This window comes from Neofelis nebulosa, chromosome 6, assembly GCF_028018385.1.
Source record: "Neofelis nebulosa isolate mNeoNeb1 chromosome 6, mNeoNeb1.pri, whole genome shotgun sequence".
Taxonomy (NCBI): Eukaryota; Metazoa; Chordata; class Mammalia; order Carnivora; family Felidae; genus Neofelis; species Neofelis nebulosa.
This window is the reverse complement of record NC_080787.1, coordinates 6,290,692-6,312,531: the sequence shown is the minus strand read 5'-3', so window position 1 is coordinate 6,312,531 and position 21,840 is coordinate 6,290,692. Positions and strand designations below refer to the sequence as shown.

Below are 21,840 nucleotides of genomic sequence, written 5' to 3'. Positions count from 1 at the left end.
TCTAACAATGAAGTTGACAGAGGACAGATGAACAAGAGGAAAACATTTAATTTTGTACATGCAGGAGTCCCACCAAGACTGGTGAGCCTCTCCCACAGTCAGGCAGTTGAGGCTTGAATGCTATTGAGCTAAGAAGGGGGCAGAGGTCTGGGCTTCAAAGGGAAGACTGTTCACAGGAACATGGGGAGAGGATGTTCAGTAAACAAAAGTTTGCCAGGCCTTGTGGAGACAAGGAGACAGGGAGAAATTTGATCAGGTCCTGTGAGCTCCCCACAGCTCATTGGACCTAGCTCACACTTCGTACTTACCTCTGGTGATAGCTCTCTTCCTGGCCCAGGCCCAGTCACATCCTTGTAGGCAGTAGAGGGGGTGGTAAAAAGTCTACCTGAGTATTTTGGGCCTAATTGTCTTCAGCTCATAAAACTCCACTCGTCAAAGTGTCTCATGCTGGGAGATTTGTTCTGAACCTTGTCACAAAAGCCACATCAATCATCAAAACAGCGTATTTTATGATTAAACATGGAAAGAACTCCTAGGCCTTCCTTGGAGCTGTGTTAACTTATTCTATTTGACGTTTCCAATGCTAAGAGAAATAGCTGTTCAAAATTTACAAATTTGATTAATGCAGGTGACTTTTTAAGAGGAAACAACTGAATAATCAGATTCACTGAAATCAGGATGTGGGTCCTTTGACATCGAATAATCGTAACTTTGAAAGAAACGCTTTTAAAGGTGACATTTCCCTCCTATCTGGGATTGCTGTGTTCACGGATTCTAGGGGGTTTTTGCCTGTGACTGCAGTTCAGATTTCACGATAGGACATACACACCTTTCAAGAGACCCAGGAAATGAACTAATTCACATAGACTAGAAGCGGCATAGAAACTTAATTTTATTAGAAGATCTTCGTGAGGAAAAACTAAACATTGGCGGAGGTGTACTTCGTGGAGAGGAATGGAAGACGCCCTCCAGCTTCTGACTTGGTGATAAGGGTGTGCTGGTGGCCGAGAACAGCCAGAATAGGCACTGGGACTCATTGGGTGCCAGTATAGTTAAGGTGAAAATCTGACTTACAACGTCCACCTCTCACGTCTGTTGCAAAGGCACATGGTCTCCCCGATGTTTCCTTGCCGTCTTTACTTCACCTGTGTACAATTATGAAATGCATTGTCTGCCTGAAGTTATTTCAAACAAGGAGTCCACCGGCCTGCAGGACTAATGCAGGACATATAGGAGGGGGGAGTCTTTTTCAGGAGGATTCCATTGAATTAGAAGAGGGAAGGATAGGCCAAAGTCACAGGCTGCCAAGTTTGGGTTCCACATGGACATCCCATCCTGCGGGAAGAATCAAGGACACCCAAGTTTTCCGCTCATGGGTTCCTTAGGGCAAAGGTTTGTCTTTTTTGGCAAGGTGACTTCTTTTTAATTCAAGGACTCTTGGGTCGATTGACAGGCCTATAAATTTTCTTTTTAACAGGATTTGCCACTATTCAACACCTGCTGTCCCAATGACAGAAAGTGAGGCACAGCTCTTTTCCTTGATTAAGTGGATGGCTCTAAAAAGAGCCTTTTGGTTTGGACAGGAGACCTGAGCTCCAGACTAGGCCATATTTCTACTTGCCCTTGGCCTTGTGGTGGCTCTCGGTCTTCTTGGGCAGCAGCACGGCCTGGATGTTGGGCAGGACGCCGCCCTGCGCGATGGTGACGCGGCCCAGCAGCTTGTTGAGCTCCTCGTCGTTGCGGATGGCCAGCTGCAGGTGGCGCGGGATGATGCGCGTCTTCTTGTTGTCGCGGGCCGCGTTGCCCGCCAGCTCCAGGATCTCGGCCGTCAGGTACTCCAGCACGGCCGCCAGGTACACCGGCGCGCCGGCCCCGACCCGCTCGGCGTAGTTGCCCTTGCGGAGCAGGCGGTGCACGCGGCCCACCGGGAACTGCAGCCCGGCCCGCGACGAGCGCGTCTTGGCCTTGGCGCGAGCCTTGCCGCCCTGCTTGCCGCGTCCAGACATGACGGAGAAAACGTCACAAACCAGAATACGCTCAGCATGGACTGAGCCAGAGCTACCGTATTTATAGTCTCTAATGGGCGCAAAAAGAAAACTATCCCATTGGCTAAAATTACAGTTTCGCTGTAACCAATGGGATGCTGGTTTTCAAATACACTTACTTTGATTGAACGAAATTAATACGTGACGTTTGCAGAACTCGCCAATTAGCTACAGGATTTCGTCCAGTGCCTCCTTTGTTTAAGAAGCTGTGGATTAAAAAGGACACTTAGAGCCTCGTACTCCTTCTTTCTGTTTTCAAGTCCTTTAACAGTGATTCCCGGCCATGCCTGAGCCAGCCAAGTCCGCCCCGGCCCCGAAGAAGGGCTCGAAGAAGGCGGTGACCAAGGCGCAGAAGAAGGACGGCAAGAAGCGCAAGCGCAGCCGCAAGGAGAGCTACTCGGTGTACGTGTACAAGGTGCTGAAGCAGGTGCACCCCGACACCGGCATCTCGTCCAAGGCCATGGGCATCATGAACTCGTTCGTGAACGACATCTTCGAGCGCATCGCGGGCGAGGCGTCGCGCCTGGCGCATTACAACAAGCGCTCGACCATCACGTCCCGGGAGATCCAGACGGCCGTGCGCCTGCTGCTGCCCGGGGAGCTGGCCAAGCACGCCGTGTCCGAGGGCACCAAGGCCGTCACCAAGTACACCAGCGCAAAGTGAGCCCGCCGGCTGCAGAGCAATCGGTAAGGCTCGGTCCACACCCCAAAGGCTCTTTTCAGAGCCACTCAGTCTTCTAAAGGGAACTGGCACTTATTTACACTGGGTCTTTGTTTTCTGTAAAGAAACCGTATCTGAGTCCCGTGTTTTCGTCTCGCTAGAAATTACAGTGTACAGCAAGTTGAAATAACTCCAGAGACGTATTTCTATGGGTTTCGGTCAGGAAGGATCACATTCGTGATCAGACAAGCCTACTGAAAGAAAGCACCCTTTGTCTCAAACAAAACCTGGTTAGCTTTGAACACGTCAGCCTGGCAGGAAGTTCCATGACCACAAAGCTCTGTCCTTAGCTCTCAGGCGCACCTTACAGCGAAGCCCTGGGCACGCGCTGAGACGCGCACACATCCTTTTATTCACTACTGTTTCTTTTGGGGATGGTGCCAGCTCTGCTCCGCCTGGTTTGGATTCGCCACTCGCAAGTTAGAAAGGCAGCAGAAGGAAATGGAAGATCCCCGTTCATCGGTGGCCACGTTGGTCTGGGCAGCCAACCAGGGCGCAGCGCGCGGAGTTTAAACTTTACCGCCGGCTGCCCGGTGGTAGTCTGTCCTCACTGGGGTGATTCTGGGCCGTGTGGTTTGGCGTGAGGAACCGCTGCTGGACTCACTCCCTCGTTTCTCTGAGTGAAATTCCTCTTTAGGGGAGGGATTGGGTTCTGTTCCCTGCCTTTCCTGTCGGAGAATCCATCCCATGTTTTCTTTCTCTCTGTGCGCCTTGCATTTCCTGTTTCTATGGGAAGACGTTTGGAAAGAAAATGAGAAAAGTCAGAGAAGGCTGTTCCTTCACCCCCGATTCAGGGAGTACAAACCCTTCTCTCCGCTTTAAGCCTGAGGAATGGCATATTTAAAAATATTTTGGTCTTGGCGGGGGGGGGGGGTGTGTGTTGTGGAAACACTTCTACATTTGAGTCGGGTTTGCTGAACTTTTTTTTTTTTTTTTAATTTTTTAAAATTTTTTTTTCAACGTTTTTTATTTATTTTTGGGACAGAGAGAGACAGAGCATGAACGGGGGAGGGGCAAAGAAAGAGGGAGACACAGAATCGGAAACAGGCTCCAGGCTCCGAGCCATCAGCCCAGAGCCTGACGCGGGGCTCGAACTCACGGACCGAGAGATCGTGACCTGGCTGAAGTCGGACGCTTAACCGACTGCGCCACCCAGGCGCCCCTGCTGAACTTTTTGATAATGCCCTTTGTCCAATGTCAGTACTCCAGTGACTCAGTTCCACCCACAGGTGTCTGGGTGAGAATATTCTGCACACATTGAACAGGAGACACAAGAGTGGAGCGGCGGGCTCCATTCTTAGTGGCAAAATAGTAGATGCGGCCACATACTCATGGCCAAAAAGACTAAACAAATATATTGCGGTACATTCACTCGCTAGGAGTCCACATAGCAGGAAAAAGATTAAGATACACAGCAGTGCTTGGTTAAATTTCAGAAACCTAAATCTCAGGAGGTTCATACATGATAGCACTCTATAGAACTCGAAAATACCTTATTATTTAAGCTTCTATAGAAGCACGTGTAAGTGTAGGATTCAAAAAACTAAGAGCTCCATGTGTGAGTTTTTAAAAATCAGGAAGTGCACACCTCAGTGACTGAGGTAAATAACTTGTTATCAACATTCCAGATTTAGTGCTAGAAGTTCATCATGGGTGTTTGATACAACTTGTTTTACACTTAAGATGTATGTTACACATACTCCCTTTATGTAGCAAATGCTATACTGAAAAATATAATAGGGAAAGAATCTTGCATAAAAATCAAAGTCCCATCATCTCAAATGTCCTAGAGGAAACCTTATAAATGAGAAGTAAATACAGTACAGGGTTTCTGTAGATAGAATTAGTTTCTTTGAGGGTGTAGGAGAAAAAGACTGACAGGCTATTAAAAAGGCCCATGAATTCAGAAAACTCAAGATGTGGGCTACAATTCAGCCAGAACCCACCTCCAGCTCCTGTAAACTTTTCTGTCTACTCAGCTTCTCAAAATCTTTGGGACAGGTCTCTGACTGACCTATACATGTGTGTATGTGTGCATGTGTGTGTGTGTGTTTTGTATATGTTTTATGTATTCATGTGTATGTATGTGTGTATATCCCTTCCTCAATTCTGTTAGAAAAGAAATATTTTTAAGTCTGTGTATCATTTCTCCTTCCATCGCCGTTCAAGACAGTTGATGACAGGGGCGCCTGGGTGGCTTGGTTGGTTAAGCGTCCGACTTTGGCTCAGGTCATGATCTTGTGGTTCATGGGTGTGAGCCCTAACACTGGGCTTCAGATTCTGTGTCACCCTGTCTGGGCCTCCCCCACTCACGCGCTCTCTCTCTCAAAAATAAGTAAACATGAAAAAAAATGAAAAAAAGATAGTTGATGACAGTAAATTTACCATATATTTGGTTATTTTCATCACTACTTTCAGACTACATATGCCTTTGGTCCTGTCCGTTAATCCATTAGTGCAGATAATTGGCGGTAAATTCTGGTATTTCTGTTTTACAGCATGAGGGAATCGGCAGATAAAATCCAGGGGAGGAAATGAGAGGATTTAGAGGGATTAAGTTATCTACCACATAGATCCTTGGCCTGGGGAATGTGTGTGTGTAGAGATGGGTGTGGATGGCATAGGTACAAGTACAGGTATAGGAATAGGTAGATATGACTTGCACCTGTCAGCAGGAAAGATGTTTTGAAGAACCCGGGAAGGAGGATTCTGAAATCTGCGCAGAATGGATAGGAGCACGCAGAAGGCGTTTGTGGTCCCTCTGTACAGGGTTCACACATCGGGGCCATTGCACTTCAACATTTAGAAACTTGAAATTCCTGCAAGGAGAGAAAAATAAAGAACCCAATGCTAGATTTTGTGGGTTATTTACACTTTGGTGATCCAGGCATCTAACCCTTTGTTGTTCAAAGTATCTTGATTAATTTATGGCACTGCTGATCAGTCTTGGGGAAATTGACTTGAGCTCATCCCAATTTGAATGTCACTTCACTGTCTTACACCAGACTGGCTGGTATCTTCAGTAATCCACATGATGTGACCCAAGTAATACTTTTTTTTCATTTTTTTCCTCTAAAGAACAACTTCTGGAGCACAAAGGGACAAATTGGAACATAAAAAACAGATGAGAAAATCTTAGCCTAAAGGACAGGCTTTTCCCCAAGTTACATTACCTGAAAATGGCCTTTGTCCAGCCTAGAGAAATTCATGTTTTCTTCATTGAAAACTTCCTTCCAGGTTGAACAAAATGTACTGACAAGAGCTTAACCCTTTTTTTTTTTTTTTTTTCTCACTCCTTCCTAGATTTCATGCAGTTTACCAGCCCTCAGGACATTGTATTGGGCACATGACATTAATTTGACCACAACTTCCCTTAGACACCTGTTAGGTTCCTGGATATGGAAGCATCTCCTCACCCACAACTGTCCAAACCACTTTAAATGTGTATTGTTTCTGCAGATGGCTCGTTTATCTGCTTCCTAATACCTTTTCTTTTAAGGCTTATTTATTTTTTTTACATTTATTTATTTATTTATTTAGAGAGAGAAAGAAAGAGCATGCAAGCGGGGAAAGGGCAGAGAGAGAGAGAGAGAGAGAGAATCCCAAGCAGGCTCCGCACTGTCATCTCAGAGCCCCACTCGAGGCTGGATCCCACGAACAGCGAGATCATGACCTGAGCGGAAACCAAGTCAGACGTTCAACCGACTGAGCCACCCAGGTGCCCCGGCTGCTTCCTAATTGCTTTCAACTTCTATTGAGCTTCTGTTTCAGAAGCTCGCCTTTTCTGATGTTGTGACCTATTTGGCCTCTTGGGAGGTTTCACGAGAAAAGCAGACATGCGGTATTAAAACACAAAACAAGTTAACAAAACGCACAAGGAAATTATTTTCCAGACTTGAATAGGGTTAAGAACTTTCTCTCAACTCCTACAGCGTTGAACATACGTGTAAGTATTCCTGGCATCACGACTGACTAGGACTGCTTCAGCTTAAACGAGTTGACTGAGGGCCTGACAAGTACTAGGAAGGGGGTCGGGTAGACTAAGGGACGAGGACCCCACCCCTGCAGGTGTGCAAGAATCCCAGTGACAGAAAGAAGAACCAATAAGTGCCTCAGCCAACGGGCTGTGCTTACATCATTTTGAGGGAGAAATTATGAAAAGCTGTAAGGGAACTCTGGAATCCCAAGGATATTAATTTGGGGAGAACCTCATATGTATAGATATTTATTTGTTTTTGAGGAAGAGAATGTGAGCAGGGGAGGGGCAGAAAGAGGGGACAGAAGCAGGCTCTGTGCTGAGAGCAGAGAGCCCCAAACATACGGGGCTTGAACTCACGAACCATGAGATCACGACCTGAGCCAAAGTCGGACACTTAACGGACTGAGCCACCCCTGGGGAGAACCTTTAAATTTCAAGGCACCAGGGCAGAGGCTCCAGGCCAGGGCTTATGAGGCCAGGGGGAGGAGAGGAAGGAGCCGTGACCCGCGCTTATGCACACGCTGTGAGGTCTGGGCTCGTGTATCTTAATAAACAGGTTACATTTCCTGGACTGCATTTATGAAAGGCAGTGGTTCTCATGTGTGTCATTCCCCGGGCCCCCCTTTTATATCTTTTTTAGTGGCCCCTTTTTCCAGCCTAAAGTTAAATTCTTAGGTAATAACACTTAAACGCATGCATAATTTCTAAAGGTCATGAAACAGTGTAACTATTATATAAAAATGAAATAAGAGACAGTTATTTTAACAATAAAGGAGATGACTTCAACATGAATGCTTGCGTCCTACACAGAAACACATAGAGAAGTAGTTGAGTATTTGCACCTGTACCGGTGAGCAGTGAAACCAGTAGGATGGATGTGTATATATATTAAGACGTTTCTTACAAGGACCCGGCTCCTGTGACTGGGGAGGCTGACAAGGCCCGAGAGCTGCTGGGTGAGTCAGGCACTGGGAGACCCAGGGAGGCCATGCTGTTCCAGCCTGAAGACCCGCAGGTTTGACACCCAGGCAGAGCCCATGTTTCAGTCTGAGTCCAAAGGCAGGAAGAAGCCAATATCCCAGCTCAAAAGCAGCCAGACATGAGTAGTTCTTAGTCAAGGGAGGGACAGCCTTTTTGTTCCTTTTTCTGATTTCAGCTGATTGGATGTGGCCCACCCACATCAGGGAGAACAATCTGTTTACAAATTAAGTTTACCAATTTATTTTTAAATTTTCTAATGGTTTATTATTCATTTTTGAGAGACAGAGTGTTAGCAGGGGAGGGGCAGAGAGAGAGAGAGAGAGAGAGAGGGAGACACAGAATCTGAAGCAGGCTCTGGGCTCCGAGCTGTCAGCACAGAGCTGGACGCTGAGCTCAAACGCATGAACCACGAGGTCATGACCTGAGCCGAAGTCGGATGCTTAACCGACTGAGTCACCCAGGAGCCCCTTAAGTCTACCAATTTAAATGTCGCTGTCATCCAAAACCCCCTTGACAGAAATACCCAGAATAATGTCTGACCCAGTATCTGGGTAGTGCACGGCCCTGTCAGGTTGACACAACAGTCCTCACAGAACCTGTGTAGAATCATCCTGGAGCCACAAAGACCCTGTAGGGTTGACTCGGGTGTTCAAACACTGAAAAGAGACTTAACTCTCAGTGAGGCGACTTTTTTTTTTCTTTTTGTAAACACCAATGATTCTTGGGGGACATGAGCATGTGAAAGGCACAAAACACAATCCGGATTTGTTGGAAACTTCAGTGTCCCCTAAACTACACACAAACACGTGGGCAAAGACCTCGTGCTTCTGGGTTCTGGGCTTGATCCACAACAGGTCCCGCACCTTCAGATTTACCCGGAGACACTTGGAAGTCGCGTGTCCCCTGACTCCGTTCTTCACAGGACACGCAGCAGCCCGTCCGCTCCTGTCAGGGGTGCACCTCCCCCCAGTCACTGGGACAGCCCCAATCCGGTCTGCCTCGTTCCTGGCATGCTCCCTAAGGGCCACTACTGCTCTGCGGGAATGCAGACCCTGGTGACTTTGATTGCACAGGCTACAGCATGGCAATGTTAAAGGAGAGAGCTGCTGGGAGGCTTCCGAGATGCTGGGGTACCCCCAGAAACAGTCGGCAGTGCTGATAGATCCGTTCGCAGAAGACCTGGAGAGGCGTCAGCCCTGGGTAAGCCAGAAGGTCCACGTGTCTAGCCGAATGGTTCCCAGAAGCTGACCCTGGACATGGGAGTAAGCACAAGCGTGAGACGAGGTAGACAGCTTTGTCTGTGGGTGCGCCAGCCCGCCGGCTTTGAACGAAGGCAGCAGCACTGACACTGACATTCAGCTTCAGCCGGAAGAGAATAAACAAGCGGGACACTGAAACACAGGAGGGGGGCCACCTGTGCGGGGCCCACTGTGATACCGGAGCTCCTCTGTGTACCCTCGACCCTAAGAACATAGGGGAACTCAGCTCTCTTCGAAATGTGGCGCAGAGGCACGGTGACCCCGGAGGGAATGGACTCCCCACAGCCGCCTCCTGGGTTGACCTTTACAGCAGTCACCTCATTGCAGATGCCTCAGAAGCCTCCCTCCCCTGGCCACCTGATACGTATGCACCCGATAGGTCAGCAAGTCGTCTCTCTGTAGAGACGCTGAGGGACACCCCCCCCCCCCCCCCCCCCCCCCGCCTTGCTGGAAGCATAATAGACATGGAGTGAGAACACGCTCTGGGAAAGACGAGGCACATGGGAGCTGCTGGTGCTGGGACAGCGATCCCCAAACCTCAGAGTTGACTTTGTTTTCTTGTCCTTCTCACAGACGTGTTGTACAAGCCTAGAAGGAAAGAAATGAAAATCAATGTGTGTGTCTTTGGGGGGCAAAGAGAACTGAAGAGAGAAAGAGGTCCCCCTTTGGAGAAAGGGGATCAATTACTGTGTCCTTGGAGAAGCAGGTGATGAAAAAAAAACAAAAACACCATCAGGGGTGTCTGGCTGGCTCAGTCGGTTAAGCACCTGACTCTTGACTTCAGCTCAGGGCATGGTCTCTCAGTGTGTGAGTTTGAGCCCCGTGTCAGTCTCTGCGCTGACAGTGTGGAGCCTGCTTGGGATTCGCTCCCTCTCTGCCTCTCCCCTGCTTGCATGCTCTCTCTCAAAATAAATAAATAAACTTAAAAAAACAAAAGCAAAAACACGGTCACTGTCCTAAAGGACACAGATCATGATATACAACAACAGAAGGAGCTTTATACGTGATATATCTGATTCCCGAATCATGATCTGGTATGGTGTGTTCTAAGGGAGGTGGAACAGAATGGGCAAATTCTTCAAAGCAAACCCCAGCATTCAGGGCTCAAGCCACACGGTCCCAAGGTTAACTAGTCTGGATTCATTTGTGCAGAAAGAAGCATTATTGTGAAAAGCGTTATTAACGAGGCAAGTGACATTTTAGAGAGGTTCACTCCGGCGGAAGCGTGCAGAGGGAGAAGACTGGGGAGGAAGGCACCCTCCGCGTGACTGAGGGATGAACGGAAGCAGATGCCGAGTCCCTCACTCTGCCCCCTCCACCATCCTATTCCACGCCCCACCTCCTCTGTCCTGGCCACTGAACAGCTTCCACCTGCTGAATGCTCCCAGCCCCTAGCCCCTGCATCCCCCCAGCAGCCCAGAGATCCCTGGGACTTCGTCAGATCAGCTTCAACACTTCCGAGCCCTTACCCTGGTCTCTGAGGGGTCAGGTGCTCCGGCCCAGGGCTGCCTCGGGCCTCCCATCCCCAGTGTCCAGCTGGCCTCCTCTGCCCCAGCCTCCCTGACCCCTCTGGCCTTCGCACTACCTCTCCCTCTGCCCGGAATGCTCCCGCACGTTCCTTCTCGCCGCCTCCCTCCCAATGACCCTCCTCCGTGGCTAGGACCCGGCAGCCTCACTGGTATCAGGCGAGAAATTACCTCGAGGTCCCGGCGATCTCCCGCGGAGGGCACGGCACAGAAAGACTCAGACTGCGTTTCAGCGCTCTCACCACAGTGCCTTACTTAAACCAGTTAGAAACCCAGCAAGAAGCAGAGGGGAAGAGAGAGGTTCGGTGTTCGAGTGGGCCGAGCCAGCTACCTGATTCAAGTGGGTGTGACTCTCGTCTATCTGTTCTCTCCGAGCATCAGCCTGAGGGGCAGATGCAGGGCCGGCGCCTGGCCCCACGGAAGCTCCCCCAGGAGTCTGCTCAACAGCCACAGGCTTTATTTTTGTTCCCAGACCCCTGGTGTCCCCAAAGTGGGGCTGACTTCAGGCCTCATGATTACCGACTGACACGAGTCTGGTGTGCGTGAGTTCCAAATATCTAGCATCTCATATACTTAGTGCAAGAATAGCTCTGGACTCTTTCGCCCCTACGATCTCTACTGAACAACATATGCCCTGTTTCCTATTTACCTCTTCTTATGACATCTTAAAGGTTTTTGCCTCTATGTTACTAATTAAAAGCATACTTGTCTTTTATAATAAAATTACTAATTTATAAAAGTAAATGTGTGTTACAATCCATGTCATTTGTGGGCGTAATCCCTGGCATATAACGGTAAATATATGCCGGATGGATGAGTCATGCTTTCTTTCCTCTCCAGCTCCTGCTTTTCCTGAATCGTTTGAGTGTGCACGCACGCACGCACACACGCACACATCACAGGCACTGGAAAGGAATCCCACAGAACTGAGTTCTGGTGTGCTAGAGGGCTTGCCATTTGACCTGTCTCGTTTCCGACTGCTCAACTGTAAATTAGAGGAGGGTTTAACAAGACGATCTTTAAGTTTCCCTCCGGCATGCAGGGCGTCATCAATAATGTATCTCTCTGCTCCAGGTTTCTTTGTGCTGTGGCTTCACCTTAGTCCATCAAACACATCTCAACAAAATCAAAGGCCTTCTGTCTTTTGATAAGATTGTTAGGAACATTATCGTTAAGATCCAGAAGCAGAGGAAAATTTTCCTATATAACATCAGTGAATTTTGCATAAAGGAACCCATAAGAGGAGAGATTAAATTTTAGAGCCTTTTCAAGCGGTATAAAGTCAGTAGAATAACAGATTTACACACAAGCCTGGGAAACTTTGCAGAACTTTAAAAAAAAAAAAACAACAAACATCTGAGGGGCACCTGGGTGGCTCAGTTGGTCGAGCGTTCAGGTCGTGATTTTGTGGTTGGGAGATCGAGCCCCGTATCAGGCTCTGTGCTCCCTCTCTGTCTGCCCCTCCCTTGCTTGCACTCTCTCAAAAAAGAAATTATTTTTGATTATTTGAAAACTAGAGTAAACTTCTCATGAAAGTAGTTAACAATGAAGTAACGTTATAGATTACCACCACTATAAAAAAATTAGGGGCACCCGGGTGGTACAGTTGCTTAAATGTCTGACTCTTGATTTCAGCTCATGATCTCATGGTTTGTTAGTTTGAGCCCCGAGCTGGACTCTGTGCTGATTGATAGCACAGAGCTTGCTTGGGACTCTCTCTCTCTCTCTCTCAAAATAAATTGCTGGAAGCCAGGCTAACCCAGCCTGAGTGGCAGGGCCCGGGTTGTGGACGGATTGGTGACTGCAGGGCGGCCCCACCGACAGCGAAGCTTCCTGTACTCCTGCTTTTAGGTGATTTGGCCTTAAAACTACCTGGGGTATTGTCTGTCGGGGAATTGCCCTCGGCAGGCCCCCTGGGAGAAGAACCATTAGGGAAGAAAATAAGGTTCTGCAAGAAATTGCGGGGCCTTACGTTTAGCCCTCGCCATTCCCTATGGAGACTCCTCTTCTTACAGGAAGGATAGCCTCATACGTTTGCCGGCAAAGAGGGCCTGTAAAGGAGAGACATATGGATTTAAAGCCCCACTCCGGCAACTAAAGAGTGTATCTCTGGGCACAGGTGACTTCAACCCCTAGGCCCACCTGCCCCCCCCCCCCCCCCCCGGAGGCATTCCAGATGATGACTGAACCTAGTCGGTTCATTGGTTCCTAGGTGCATTGTCTCTCTGAGAATGTATGAGGCATGGGTTTCTAAGGCTTTTTCGGCCCCTTTCTGGCACCTCGGACCGAGGCAGACACATTGTTCTTCTGGCCTCATGTGGTTAGGAGGTCATGTCCCTGTAACTGTTCCACTTGAGGTGTTGAGAAAAGGAGGGCCTTTCACGAGAACAGCAAAGCAAATGCTTTGTAGATTATAGATAAACGCAGATGCATAATGGAATAATGTAAGAAATTAATCTATACTCAAAGGGTATGTGGGAAAGTTAGGGGAAAATCACCATGTTATTTCTTAAAGGCCCTTTATACATAGGAACATTTTCAAAATTAGGTAATGTTAGATGATGTATGCTACAAGGAAATCACTAGCAAACATAATGCCACGTTCACTACAAAAAATGGGCCAGTTCAACACACTGCTGTTGTCTGTGTCCATTTTTATTTTAGTTTTTTATTTTTATCTCTATTTTAGTTTTGTTTTATTTTCACTTTTTCGCCGACGTCGTTCATCCTTCGGGAGCCCCTGGACCTGCTGGAGCTGGACTCCGGCAAAAAAGAAATAAAAACTTAAAAAAATAAAAGGCAAAGATAACACCACCACACAGCAATTAGAAAGGTCAAAATCTGGAACGCTGAGAACACCAAATGCTGACGAGGACGTGGAGCAAGGTGAACCGTCGGTCGCTGCTGGCGGGAGTGCAAAATGGAAAAGGGTCTTCCATCCCGGAAGAGAGTTTGGTCAATTCTTACAAAACCATACATACGCTTTCCACATAATCCTGCAATCGCCTTCTTTGGTATTTACCCAAAGGAGTTGAAAACATGTCACACAAAACCTGCACTCAGGCGCATGTAGCAGCTTTATTCAGAACTGGCAAAACTTGGAAGCAACCGAGACGTCCTTTGGTAAGTGACCGGATGAGCAAACCGGTGCAGCCAGACAACGCTATCACTCAGCGCTAAAAGGAAATGAGCTAACGAGCCGGGAAAAGACGCGCAGGGACCTAAAATGCTTATTACGGAGTGAAAGAAGCCAACACAGCGTTACGGAAAAGGTAAAATTATAAAGATAGTAAAACGATCACTGGTTTCCAGGGGCTGAGGGGAGGGAAGGGATGAGTATGTGGAGGGAGCACAGAGGATTTTGAGGGCAGTGAAAACACTGTGTGATGCCCTAATGATGGATACATACCATTATCCACTGAGAGTGAACCTGATGTAAACTGTGGACTTTGAGGGGCGCCTGGCTGACTCAGTCGGTTGAGTGTCCGACTTCGGCTCCGGTCACGATCTTGGGATTCGTGGGTTGCAGCCCCACGTCGGGCTCTGTGCCGACAGCTCAGAGCCTGGAGCCCGCTTCGGATTCTGTGTCGCCCTCTCTCTCTGCCCCTCCCCCGCTCATGCTGTCTCTCTCTGTCTCTCAAACATAAATGTGAAAAGAAAAACCTTTTTTTTAAATGATAAAAAAATAAAAACAAAAAGTCAAAGATAAAGTAACATAGAAGTTGTGGACGTACTTCTTGTGTATTTATAAGCTTGTCACTCAAGGACAGAAAAAAAAATACTATTCTGCCGATTGATCACTTGAGGCAAAATTTCCCATCTGTTCAAATTGCCTATGAAAATATAGAGACAATTTAATATGATTAATTTGGAATATGCCAAGAAATAAATGACTGACCAGCCATGAGAAGTCTCTCAAAGGCGATGGCCTTGAGATGAGTGAAAAGAGAAGCTAGTCTGAATCTTTGCCCGAGACCTCACATTCAAAGTTGAATAGCTTCAGACATCTTTTTGGAAACCATATTATAATACCTTTGCTAGATGACTTATAATTGCAGATTTCTGAATTTTATACTAGTGGTGACTTTAAAAGAAAAATTTTAATGCACTGGAACAAAACATAAGAGACAAAATAATTCCCAGAGATTTCCTGAGATGCTTAGAATGAAGAAAAATATCCACCAGTAAGTGTTTTTTGAGTGTGTTTTAATTTTTTTAAATGATTTTTGGGGTGCCTGGGTGGCTCAGTTGGTTAAGTATCTGACTCTTGATTTGGGCTCAGATCATGGTCTCACAGTTTGTGAGATGGGGCCCTGTGTAAGGGCTCTGTGCTCAGCGTGGAACCTGCTTGAGATTCTCTTTCTCTCTCTGCCCCTCCCCCACTCATGCGTGCATGCTCTCTCAGAATAAACATTAAAAAAAACAAAACGACTTTATATCACATCTGCTTTAATTGTGAAAATAATACAGAACAAAAAATTGAGAATATAGGCATGGACTTTTCATGCAAATATTCGGGTGTTGCACAAAAATGTTCAATAATGGTAGCTTTTGAAAGTTCCTGCACTTGTGTATGAAAAAAACAAATATGAAGTACACCCCAATTAATATTAGAAATATGTGCATATGATGTGAATATGGAGTTGTACCTAAAACATGTTCTAATCCAAACATACTAGTGTTTTTTACCAGTTGGTTCTTGTGAATGTATTTTGAGAACATGGAACTATAAAAAATTCTTGCACTCAAATTTGAGGGGTAGATGTAACAGATGTAACACTGGATTTTTAAAATTAATTCTTGGGGCACCTGGGTGGCTCAGTTGGTTAAGAGTCCGACTTGGCGGGGCGCCTGGGTGGCTCAGTCGGTTAAGCTGCCGACTTCAGCTCAGGTCACGATCTCGCGGTCCGTGAGTTCGAGCCCCGCGTCCGGCTCTGGGCTGACGGCTCAGAGCCTGGAGCCTGCTTTGGATTCTGAGTCTCCCTCTCTCTCTGCCCCTCCGCCGTTCATGCTCTGCCTCTCTCTGTCTCAAAAATAAATGAAAAAACGTTAAAAAAAAAAATTAAAAAAAAAAAAAAAAAAGAGTCCGACTTGGCTCAGGTCACCATCTCATTGTTCCCGAGTTCAAGACCCGCGTCGGGCTCTGTGCTGACAGCTCAGAGCCTGGAGCCTGCTTTGGATTCTGAGTCTCCCTCTCTCTCTGCCCCTCCCCTGCTCACACTCTGTCTCTCTCTTAATCTCAAAAATAAGTAAACATTAAACAAAATTAAAAAATAATTCTTGATAATTCTTGATATTAACGTGATTGTTCTGTAGCTTTTTAATTTAATTCCACCACCAACATTTTAAACTCACATCTTGAAAATAAAGTAATAGAACGTTAAGGTATCCTGCAAGTGTTAATACATTTGTATTTGGCCAAATACAATTACTTATATTTGTCTCCAAGCAACTGAAACTTAATACTGCGTGCAACTAAAATAATTATACCATGAGTGTGTGTACATGTATATGTATATATGTATTTGTTCATGTATGTCACATACATAAATGTATTATTTATACACACGCTAAAATAAATTCTATGTTAATTTCTCCAACGCTTTTACTCCAAGGGGATTCCAAAACATTCAAAAGCATTGGCTATCTGGTTTTTGATTATTTCATGCTCCCAGCACGGAACAGCAGTGAGATGGAAAATACAGATAGATGCAATCCTGACATCTTAGCTATATATTCTGTAAGCCCAAATACACTATACACATACATATATACGTACACACCCTGAAACAAAATTATACGTAACACATTTTTATATTTTTTCATTTATATTGTATTTACTGGAATTAATGGAATAATCAGAAACTGGACAATCGCTGACCCCTTATTTTTTTAGTACTCTCTTGGGGTAAGAATGTTAGAAAAATTAAAACTTCGTATGCTTTTCAAAGAAGTGGCACGCGGCTGATGATGACTGGGAGAACCATTTGGGGCTACACGTGCAAAGAGGGCACACGGACGGCATCCTCATATTCATGCTGTGGACTCTATTAATTCTTTCAGAAGTTCAAGGTGGAATATTAAAATTGCTAATTTAGGGGCGCCTGGGTGGCTCAGTCGGTTAAGCGGCCGACTTCGGCTCAGGTCGTGATCTCGCGGCCCGTGAGTTCGAGCCCCGCGTCAGGCTCTGTGCTGACCGCTCGGAGCCTGGAGCCTGTTTCAGATTCTGTGTCTCCCTCTCTCTCTGACCCTCCCCCGTTCATGCTCTGTCTCTCTCTGTCTCAAAAATAAATAAACGTTAAAAAAAAAATTAAATAAATAAAATAAAATTACTAATTTATTAGGAGTATTCTATACAAAAGTTTTTCTATGTTTATTTATTTTTGAGAGCCAGAGAGACAGAGCACGGGCAGGGGAGGGGCAGAGAGAGAGGGAGACACGGAATCCGAAGCGGGCTCCGGGTTCTGAGCTGTCGGCACGTGCTCGAACTCAGACCGTGAGATCATGACCTGAGTGAAAGTCCGACGCTCAACCATCTGAGCACCCAGGCGCCCCATGAGTATTTTAACACATACCTGGATAGGAGTCCATTGTGTCTTTTCTAAAATTTGTAATTATATTGTTTTTTGAAACTCTTTATTTAGATTGAGACCCCAAATCTGGTAAATTAACCTTGATAAGGTGATGTCTTATATTGGCAGAGAAGAATGAAGCAATTAGCTCAGGAAGAAAAGTGAGTTAGAGTTAAAAAAAAAAAAAAATTATTCTGGACCGAGATAAAGGACTGTCAGAGAAAAGTGTAATATGCACTTGGCCTTTGAAAACAGCATCTGCCACTGAAGTGTTCTTGAGGCTCTGGAGTCAGGCAGGTGCACCAGTGGTCACAGAGAACTAACTACCCAACGTAAGCCCTAGAGTGGAGATTTTGGTCTCTCTTTATTCACCAGAAGCCCTGGAAGAGGTAGTGATTACAAGTTTTGAGTTAATGCGTCCAAGACATTACTGACTGAAAGTAAGGCCGATCTTAGATGTCCGGACTAACAGTAACAGTAAAAAGAGAGGGGAGGCAAGAAAGTATGAAAGAATCATGTTTAAACTGTGCTAATTGGAGAATTAAAATTAAACAAACTGGCACCTGGCTCACTCAGTTGGTACAGCATGTGACTCAATCTCAGGGTCAGGAGTTCAAGCCCCGCCCGCACTGGGCGTGGAGCCTAGTTAAGAAAAAAATGAAAACGCTGTAGATCAAGGCTCAAAAAAGAGCTCCCTGCCTTTTTATTCACTGAAATTTCATTTCAGGAGAGCGGATTTCATTTTAATGACAGCCATCATTGGGAATGCAGACTGATTCACAAGGCCTTCTCAAATTATTCTGTGTATCAGCTCCTGCCAAGGGTATCCCCAATGCTACCGCCAACAGGATGGTTATGAAATAAACAAATGAAATGTCTTCTTGTCCTAAAGGCAGTGATTCTCAAAATATGATCTGGGGACACATGGGGGTCTCTGAGACCCTTCTGGTGGGTGTGTGAGACTAAATTTATTTGTGTCATACTGAAAGTTACTTAACTTTTCCACTCTCATTTTCATTTGACAATCATATTGCAATAGATTGACTGCAGAAACACTGTACATGAATCTAGCTGTCTTCTATTAAGCCAGAAATTAAAGATATTTACAACATGTAAACACAGTTCCACTCTTCTTCCTGAATTTTGTTATTCTGGAAAAATATAACTATTTCTCATAAAATATGTATGTTGCCATAAAATGGGAGTTGCCTACCTGAAAATCACAACGAACAGACATGGGTTCCAGAAAAGAGGGCATTACAATGTGAGATAAACCGAGGCAGGCTCAGTATGCACCTTTCTGGAACTTCACTAGGAAAAATGGGGTGGAGTGAGGTGTACCTTGGAAGGTATACCCAGGAAAACGTGCAAAAAGTGACCCCTAGAAAAATTCAAGTCTGAAAGTAGTGCCTGGATTAGCAATCCTCATCCTTAAAGGGTGAACGGAGGTGATTAATTTAGGTTCTCATTTTCCTCTCTGTCCCCATCTTTATCCCAACACCATTTAGGTTACTTGGTGAAAACGTAGGCCTACAATGAGAGGTAGCAGAAAGGTACGTACTCAGCATTGACCGTAAAGAATGTTAAAGGGACTGTGACTTGGTAAGTTTCCTTTAAACCAATTTATGTGATTCAGAGCCATCCAACGGGAAGGGGGAGGGGGGACAGCGGAGATACTGATAAACGGTGGTATTCCGTAAGGGGAGAGAAATAGATGTTCAGCCAGTTAAGATTTTCACTAGAAGCTGAAAGATATTCTTTCTTCTCGTCGTAATTTAAAATTTTCTCACTAATTAACCGAACGAGTGATTCTTGGTGTGAGAATTTAGATGTTAAGTGAAATAGTCACAATAAAATGATTTTGGGGTGTCTGATGTTTGTGAGAATAATAAAAACAACAACAACAACAACTTTAGATCTTATTGGAAACACGAGGCCAAAATGTAGCTTTTGCACAAATTAAGAAGCACGGACCAAAGCCTTCAGATTAAAAATTGCATTTGCCTACCTCTAAATCGGGATAAAATGGGCACTAGTGTTTTTGGAAAGCGTAGATGGCTGTGAAAGGAAGCCTGTGGGGGCGTCTGACCCCTACCTTGGAGGCACCTTGTACACGTACACGGGGCGGGGGCGGGGGGCGCGATCTCCCGGCGGCTGCGCTTGCGCCTCTTGCCGTCCTTCGGCGCCTCGGTCACCGCCTCCTTGGAGCCCTCCTTCGGGGCGGGAGCGGACTTGGCTGGCTCAGGCAGGGCCGGGAGTAGTTGCTGAAGGGCTTGAGAATAAGAGAGAAAATGAATAGGGGGCTCTACGTGCCTCTGTTCACAACTTGTTAGCCTTGACTGGTCTTGTCACGGAGCACAGGAACCACCCCCGCCCCCCAAGCCGAAAGGCTGGAGAAAAACTGAGGGTCTCTAGGTTCTCTTTATGCACAGCTTCTCACGCGAAGAAAATTAAACAAACCGGGTGTCTAATTGGTGGTAAATTCTAGAGGGCGTCATGTGGTTGTATCCAATCAAAATAAGTGTATTTGAAAAGCCAGGATTCCATTGGCTGAAATAAGACTGGAATTTTAGCCAATGGGACAGCTTTATTTTGGCGCCGCGTGAGGACTAGAAGTAGTGAAGCTGTGTCCCATCCTACCCACCCACATTCTAGTCCTTGGTTAATTGTTTCCTGTCGTTATGTCTGGACGCGGGAAGCAGGGCGGCAAGGCTCGCGCCAAGGCCAAGACGCGCTCGTCGCGGGCCGGGCTGCAGTTCCCGGTGGGGCGCGTGCACCGCCTGCTCCGCAAGGGCAACTACGCCGAGCGGGTCGGGGCCGGCGCGCCGGTGTACCTGGCGGCCGTGCTGGAGTACCTGACGGCCGAGATCCTGGAGCTGGCGGGCAACGCGGCCCGCGACAACAAGAAGACGCGCATCATCCCGCGCCACCTGCAGCTGGCCATCCGCAACGACGAGGAGCTCAACAAGCTGCTGGGCCGCGTCACCATCGCGCAGGGCGGCGTCCTGCCCAACATCCAGGCCGTGCTGCTGCCCAAGAAGACCGAGAGCCACCACAAGGCCAAGGGCAAATAAGGTCTCCCTAGCAACTTGCAAACAAAGGCTCTTTTCAGAGCCACTCACTATTTCTGGGAAAGAGCTGGGACAGTAGTTTAGGGTCTACCTAATAATGTGCCACTGAACCTTTTAAAAGCCCAGCCCATCTGCGTTTCAATACGTGTACCAATCAAGATCCTCCTGCCTGCAAGAATAACGCAGGAAAAGAACCAATTAGGGATGTTGCGCGGGATTTTTAAAAAAACCATCAAAGTCGTAAGTAATCCACACAAGGGGCTGAATGAAATTCAGCCCAAATACGTTCTTTGCAAGTGGAATCGAGAGAAAAACTGATAAGGGGAAGGGGGAGCAGATGCAGGGTTTTTAACTTAACGCGCAGTGTTGACTGACGCAATTGTTCAAGACAAGATTAAGGGTTCGACCTGAGCGTACAGCTGTTTTCAGAAATCTCTGGGTGGCTCTGAAAAGAGCCTTTGGGGTTTTGCTGCCTTCTCAAAGGCCAACTTCCTACTTCTTTTTCGGGGCCGCTTTCTTCGCCTTGGCAGCCTTGGGCTTCGCTGCCTTGGGCTTGGCGGCTTTGGGCTTGGCCGCCTTCGGCTTCACAGCCTTGGGCTTGGCTGGGCTCTTCGCCGCCTTCTTGGGCTTGGCGGCGGCCTTGGCCTTCTTGGGGCTCTTGGCCACCTTCTTGACCCCGGCAGCCGCGGGCTTCTTCGCCTTCTTCGGAGTTTTCTTCACCGCCTTCTTGGCTCCCGCAGCCTTCTTTGGCTTCTTGGGGGTGGCCCCGGAGGGCTTCTTGGCCTTCGCCGCGCCCGCCTTTTTGGCTTTAGGCTTGGCCTCCCCGGAGGCCGCCTTCTTGTTGAGCTTGAACGAGCCCGAGGCGCCGGTGCCCTTGGTCTGCACCAGGGTGCCCTTGCTCACCAGGCTCTTGAGGCCCAGCTTGATGCGGCTGTTGTTCTTCTCCACGTCGTAGCCGGCGGCCGCCAGCGCCTTCTTGAGCGCGGCCAGGGAGAGGCCGTTGCGCTCCTTGGAGGCGGCGACCGCCTTGGTGATCAGCTCTGACACCGGGGGGCCGGTGGCCTTGCGTTTCGCCGCGCCACCGCCCGCAGCTTTCTTGGTCGCCTTCTTCTTGGCAGGTGACTTCTCCACCGGCGCCGGGGCAGCCGTCTCGGCAGGCGCGGTTTCCGACATGGCCAGAGGCAGGAACTGCGAGAGGAAGAGAGACTCAAAATCCAAAGAGCAAGTCGTGCAATGCCGCCCGACTCCGGCCAGGCGCTTATATAAGCCGGTGGCGCTCTGTGATTGGTGGAGCGTCCAATCCACTGCCCTCAGGCAGCCGCCCTTCGCGGTTGGACTCCAGAACTGTGTTTGTTAGCCCCCCAAATTTGATTAAATGCTGAAAATAATTGTACAGAATTTGACGCTTTGAAGCTGTAAAGGAGGAAAGCAGCCTCCAGGTTCACATGCTGGCTTGTGTTTTCATGAGTCGTGCGCAACAGATGAAAGATATTTTAAAAAATCTTTTCAGCTTTTCACGTATATCCACTGGGTTTAAGGCATTGTGCTAGTTTGTTGCAAGTTGCAATAAGTTTCTACGAACTATCAAGTGGAGATTTTTTCAAAAGCTTTGTCCCTAGGTTCGGCCTTTGATTTTTTGCTAGAGGAAGACCAAGGTTTCCTTGGTTTGGACATAAACTTTGTTTC

The 21,840-nt window shown here is 47.2% G+C and overlaps 4 protein-coding genes across 4 annotated transcripts; 2 read left to right on the top strand and 2 right to left on the bottom strand.

Annotated features, from left to right (window-relative positions):
- Positions 1-875: 875 nt before the first annotated feature.
- Positions 876-2,029, bottom strand: LOC131513622 (histone H2A type 1-H-like). The gene is made up of 2 exons (XM_058732746.1): positions 1,622-2,029; positions 876-1,145 (listed from the first exon to the last, which is right to left on the bottom strand). The coding sequence occupies exons 1-2, from the start codon at positions 2,004-2,006 to the stop codon at positions 1,087-1,089; spliced, it is 444 nt and encodes a 147-aa protein (XP_058588729.1). The 5' UTR covers positions 2,007-2,029; the 3' UTR covers positions 876-1,086.
- A 242-nt stretch (positions 2,030-2,271) lies between these two features.
- LOC131513629 (histone H2B type 1-K) lies at positions 2,272-15,261 on the top strand. The gene is made up of 2 exons (XM_058732752.1): positions 2,272-2,732; positions 13,201-15,261. Exon 1 carries the CDS (start codon positions 2,329-2,331, stop codon positions 2,707-2,709), a length of 381 nt encoding a protein of 126 aa, XP_058588735.1. The 5' UTR covers positions 2,272-2,328; the 3' UTR covers positions 2,710-2,732; positions 13,201-15,261.
- A 4,485-nt stretch (positions 15,262-19,746) lies between these two features.
- On the top strand, positions 19,747-20,204 carry LOC131513626 (histone H2A type 1-E). Its single transcript, XM_058732750.1, has one exon. The coding sequence runs from the start codon at positions 19,765-19,767 to the stop codon at positions 20,155-20,157; it is 393 nt and encodes a 130-aa protein (XP_058588733.1). The 5' UTR covers positions 19,747-19,764; the 3' UTR covers positions 20,158-20,204.
- Positions 20,205-20,635: 431 nt separating this feature from the next.
- On the bottom strand, positions 20,636-21,372 carry H1-5 (H1.5 linker histone, cluster member). The gene has a single exon (XM_058732745.1). It carries the CDS (start codon positions 21,325-21,327, stop codon positions 20,647-20,649), a length of 681 nt encoding a protein of 226 aa, XP_058588728.1. The 5' UTR covers positions 21,328-21,372; the 3' UTR covers positions 20,636-20,646.
- Positions 21,373-21,840: the final 468 nt, after the last annotated feature.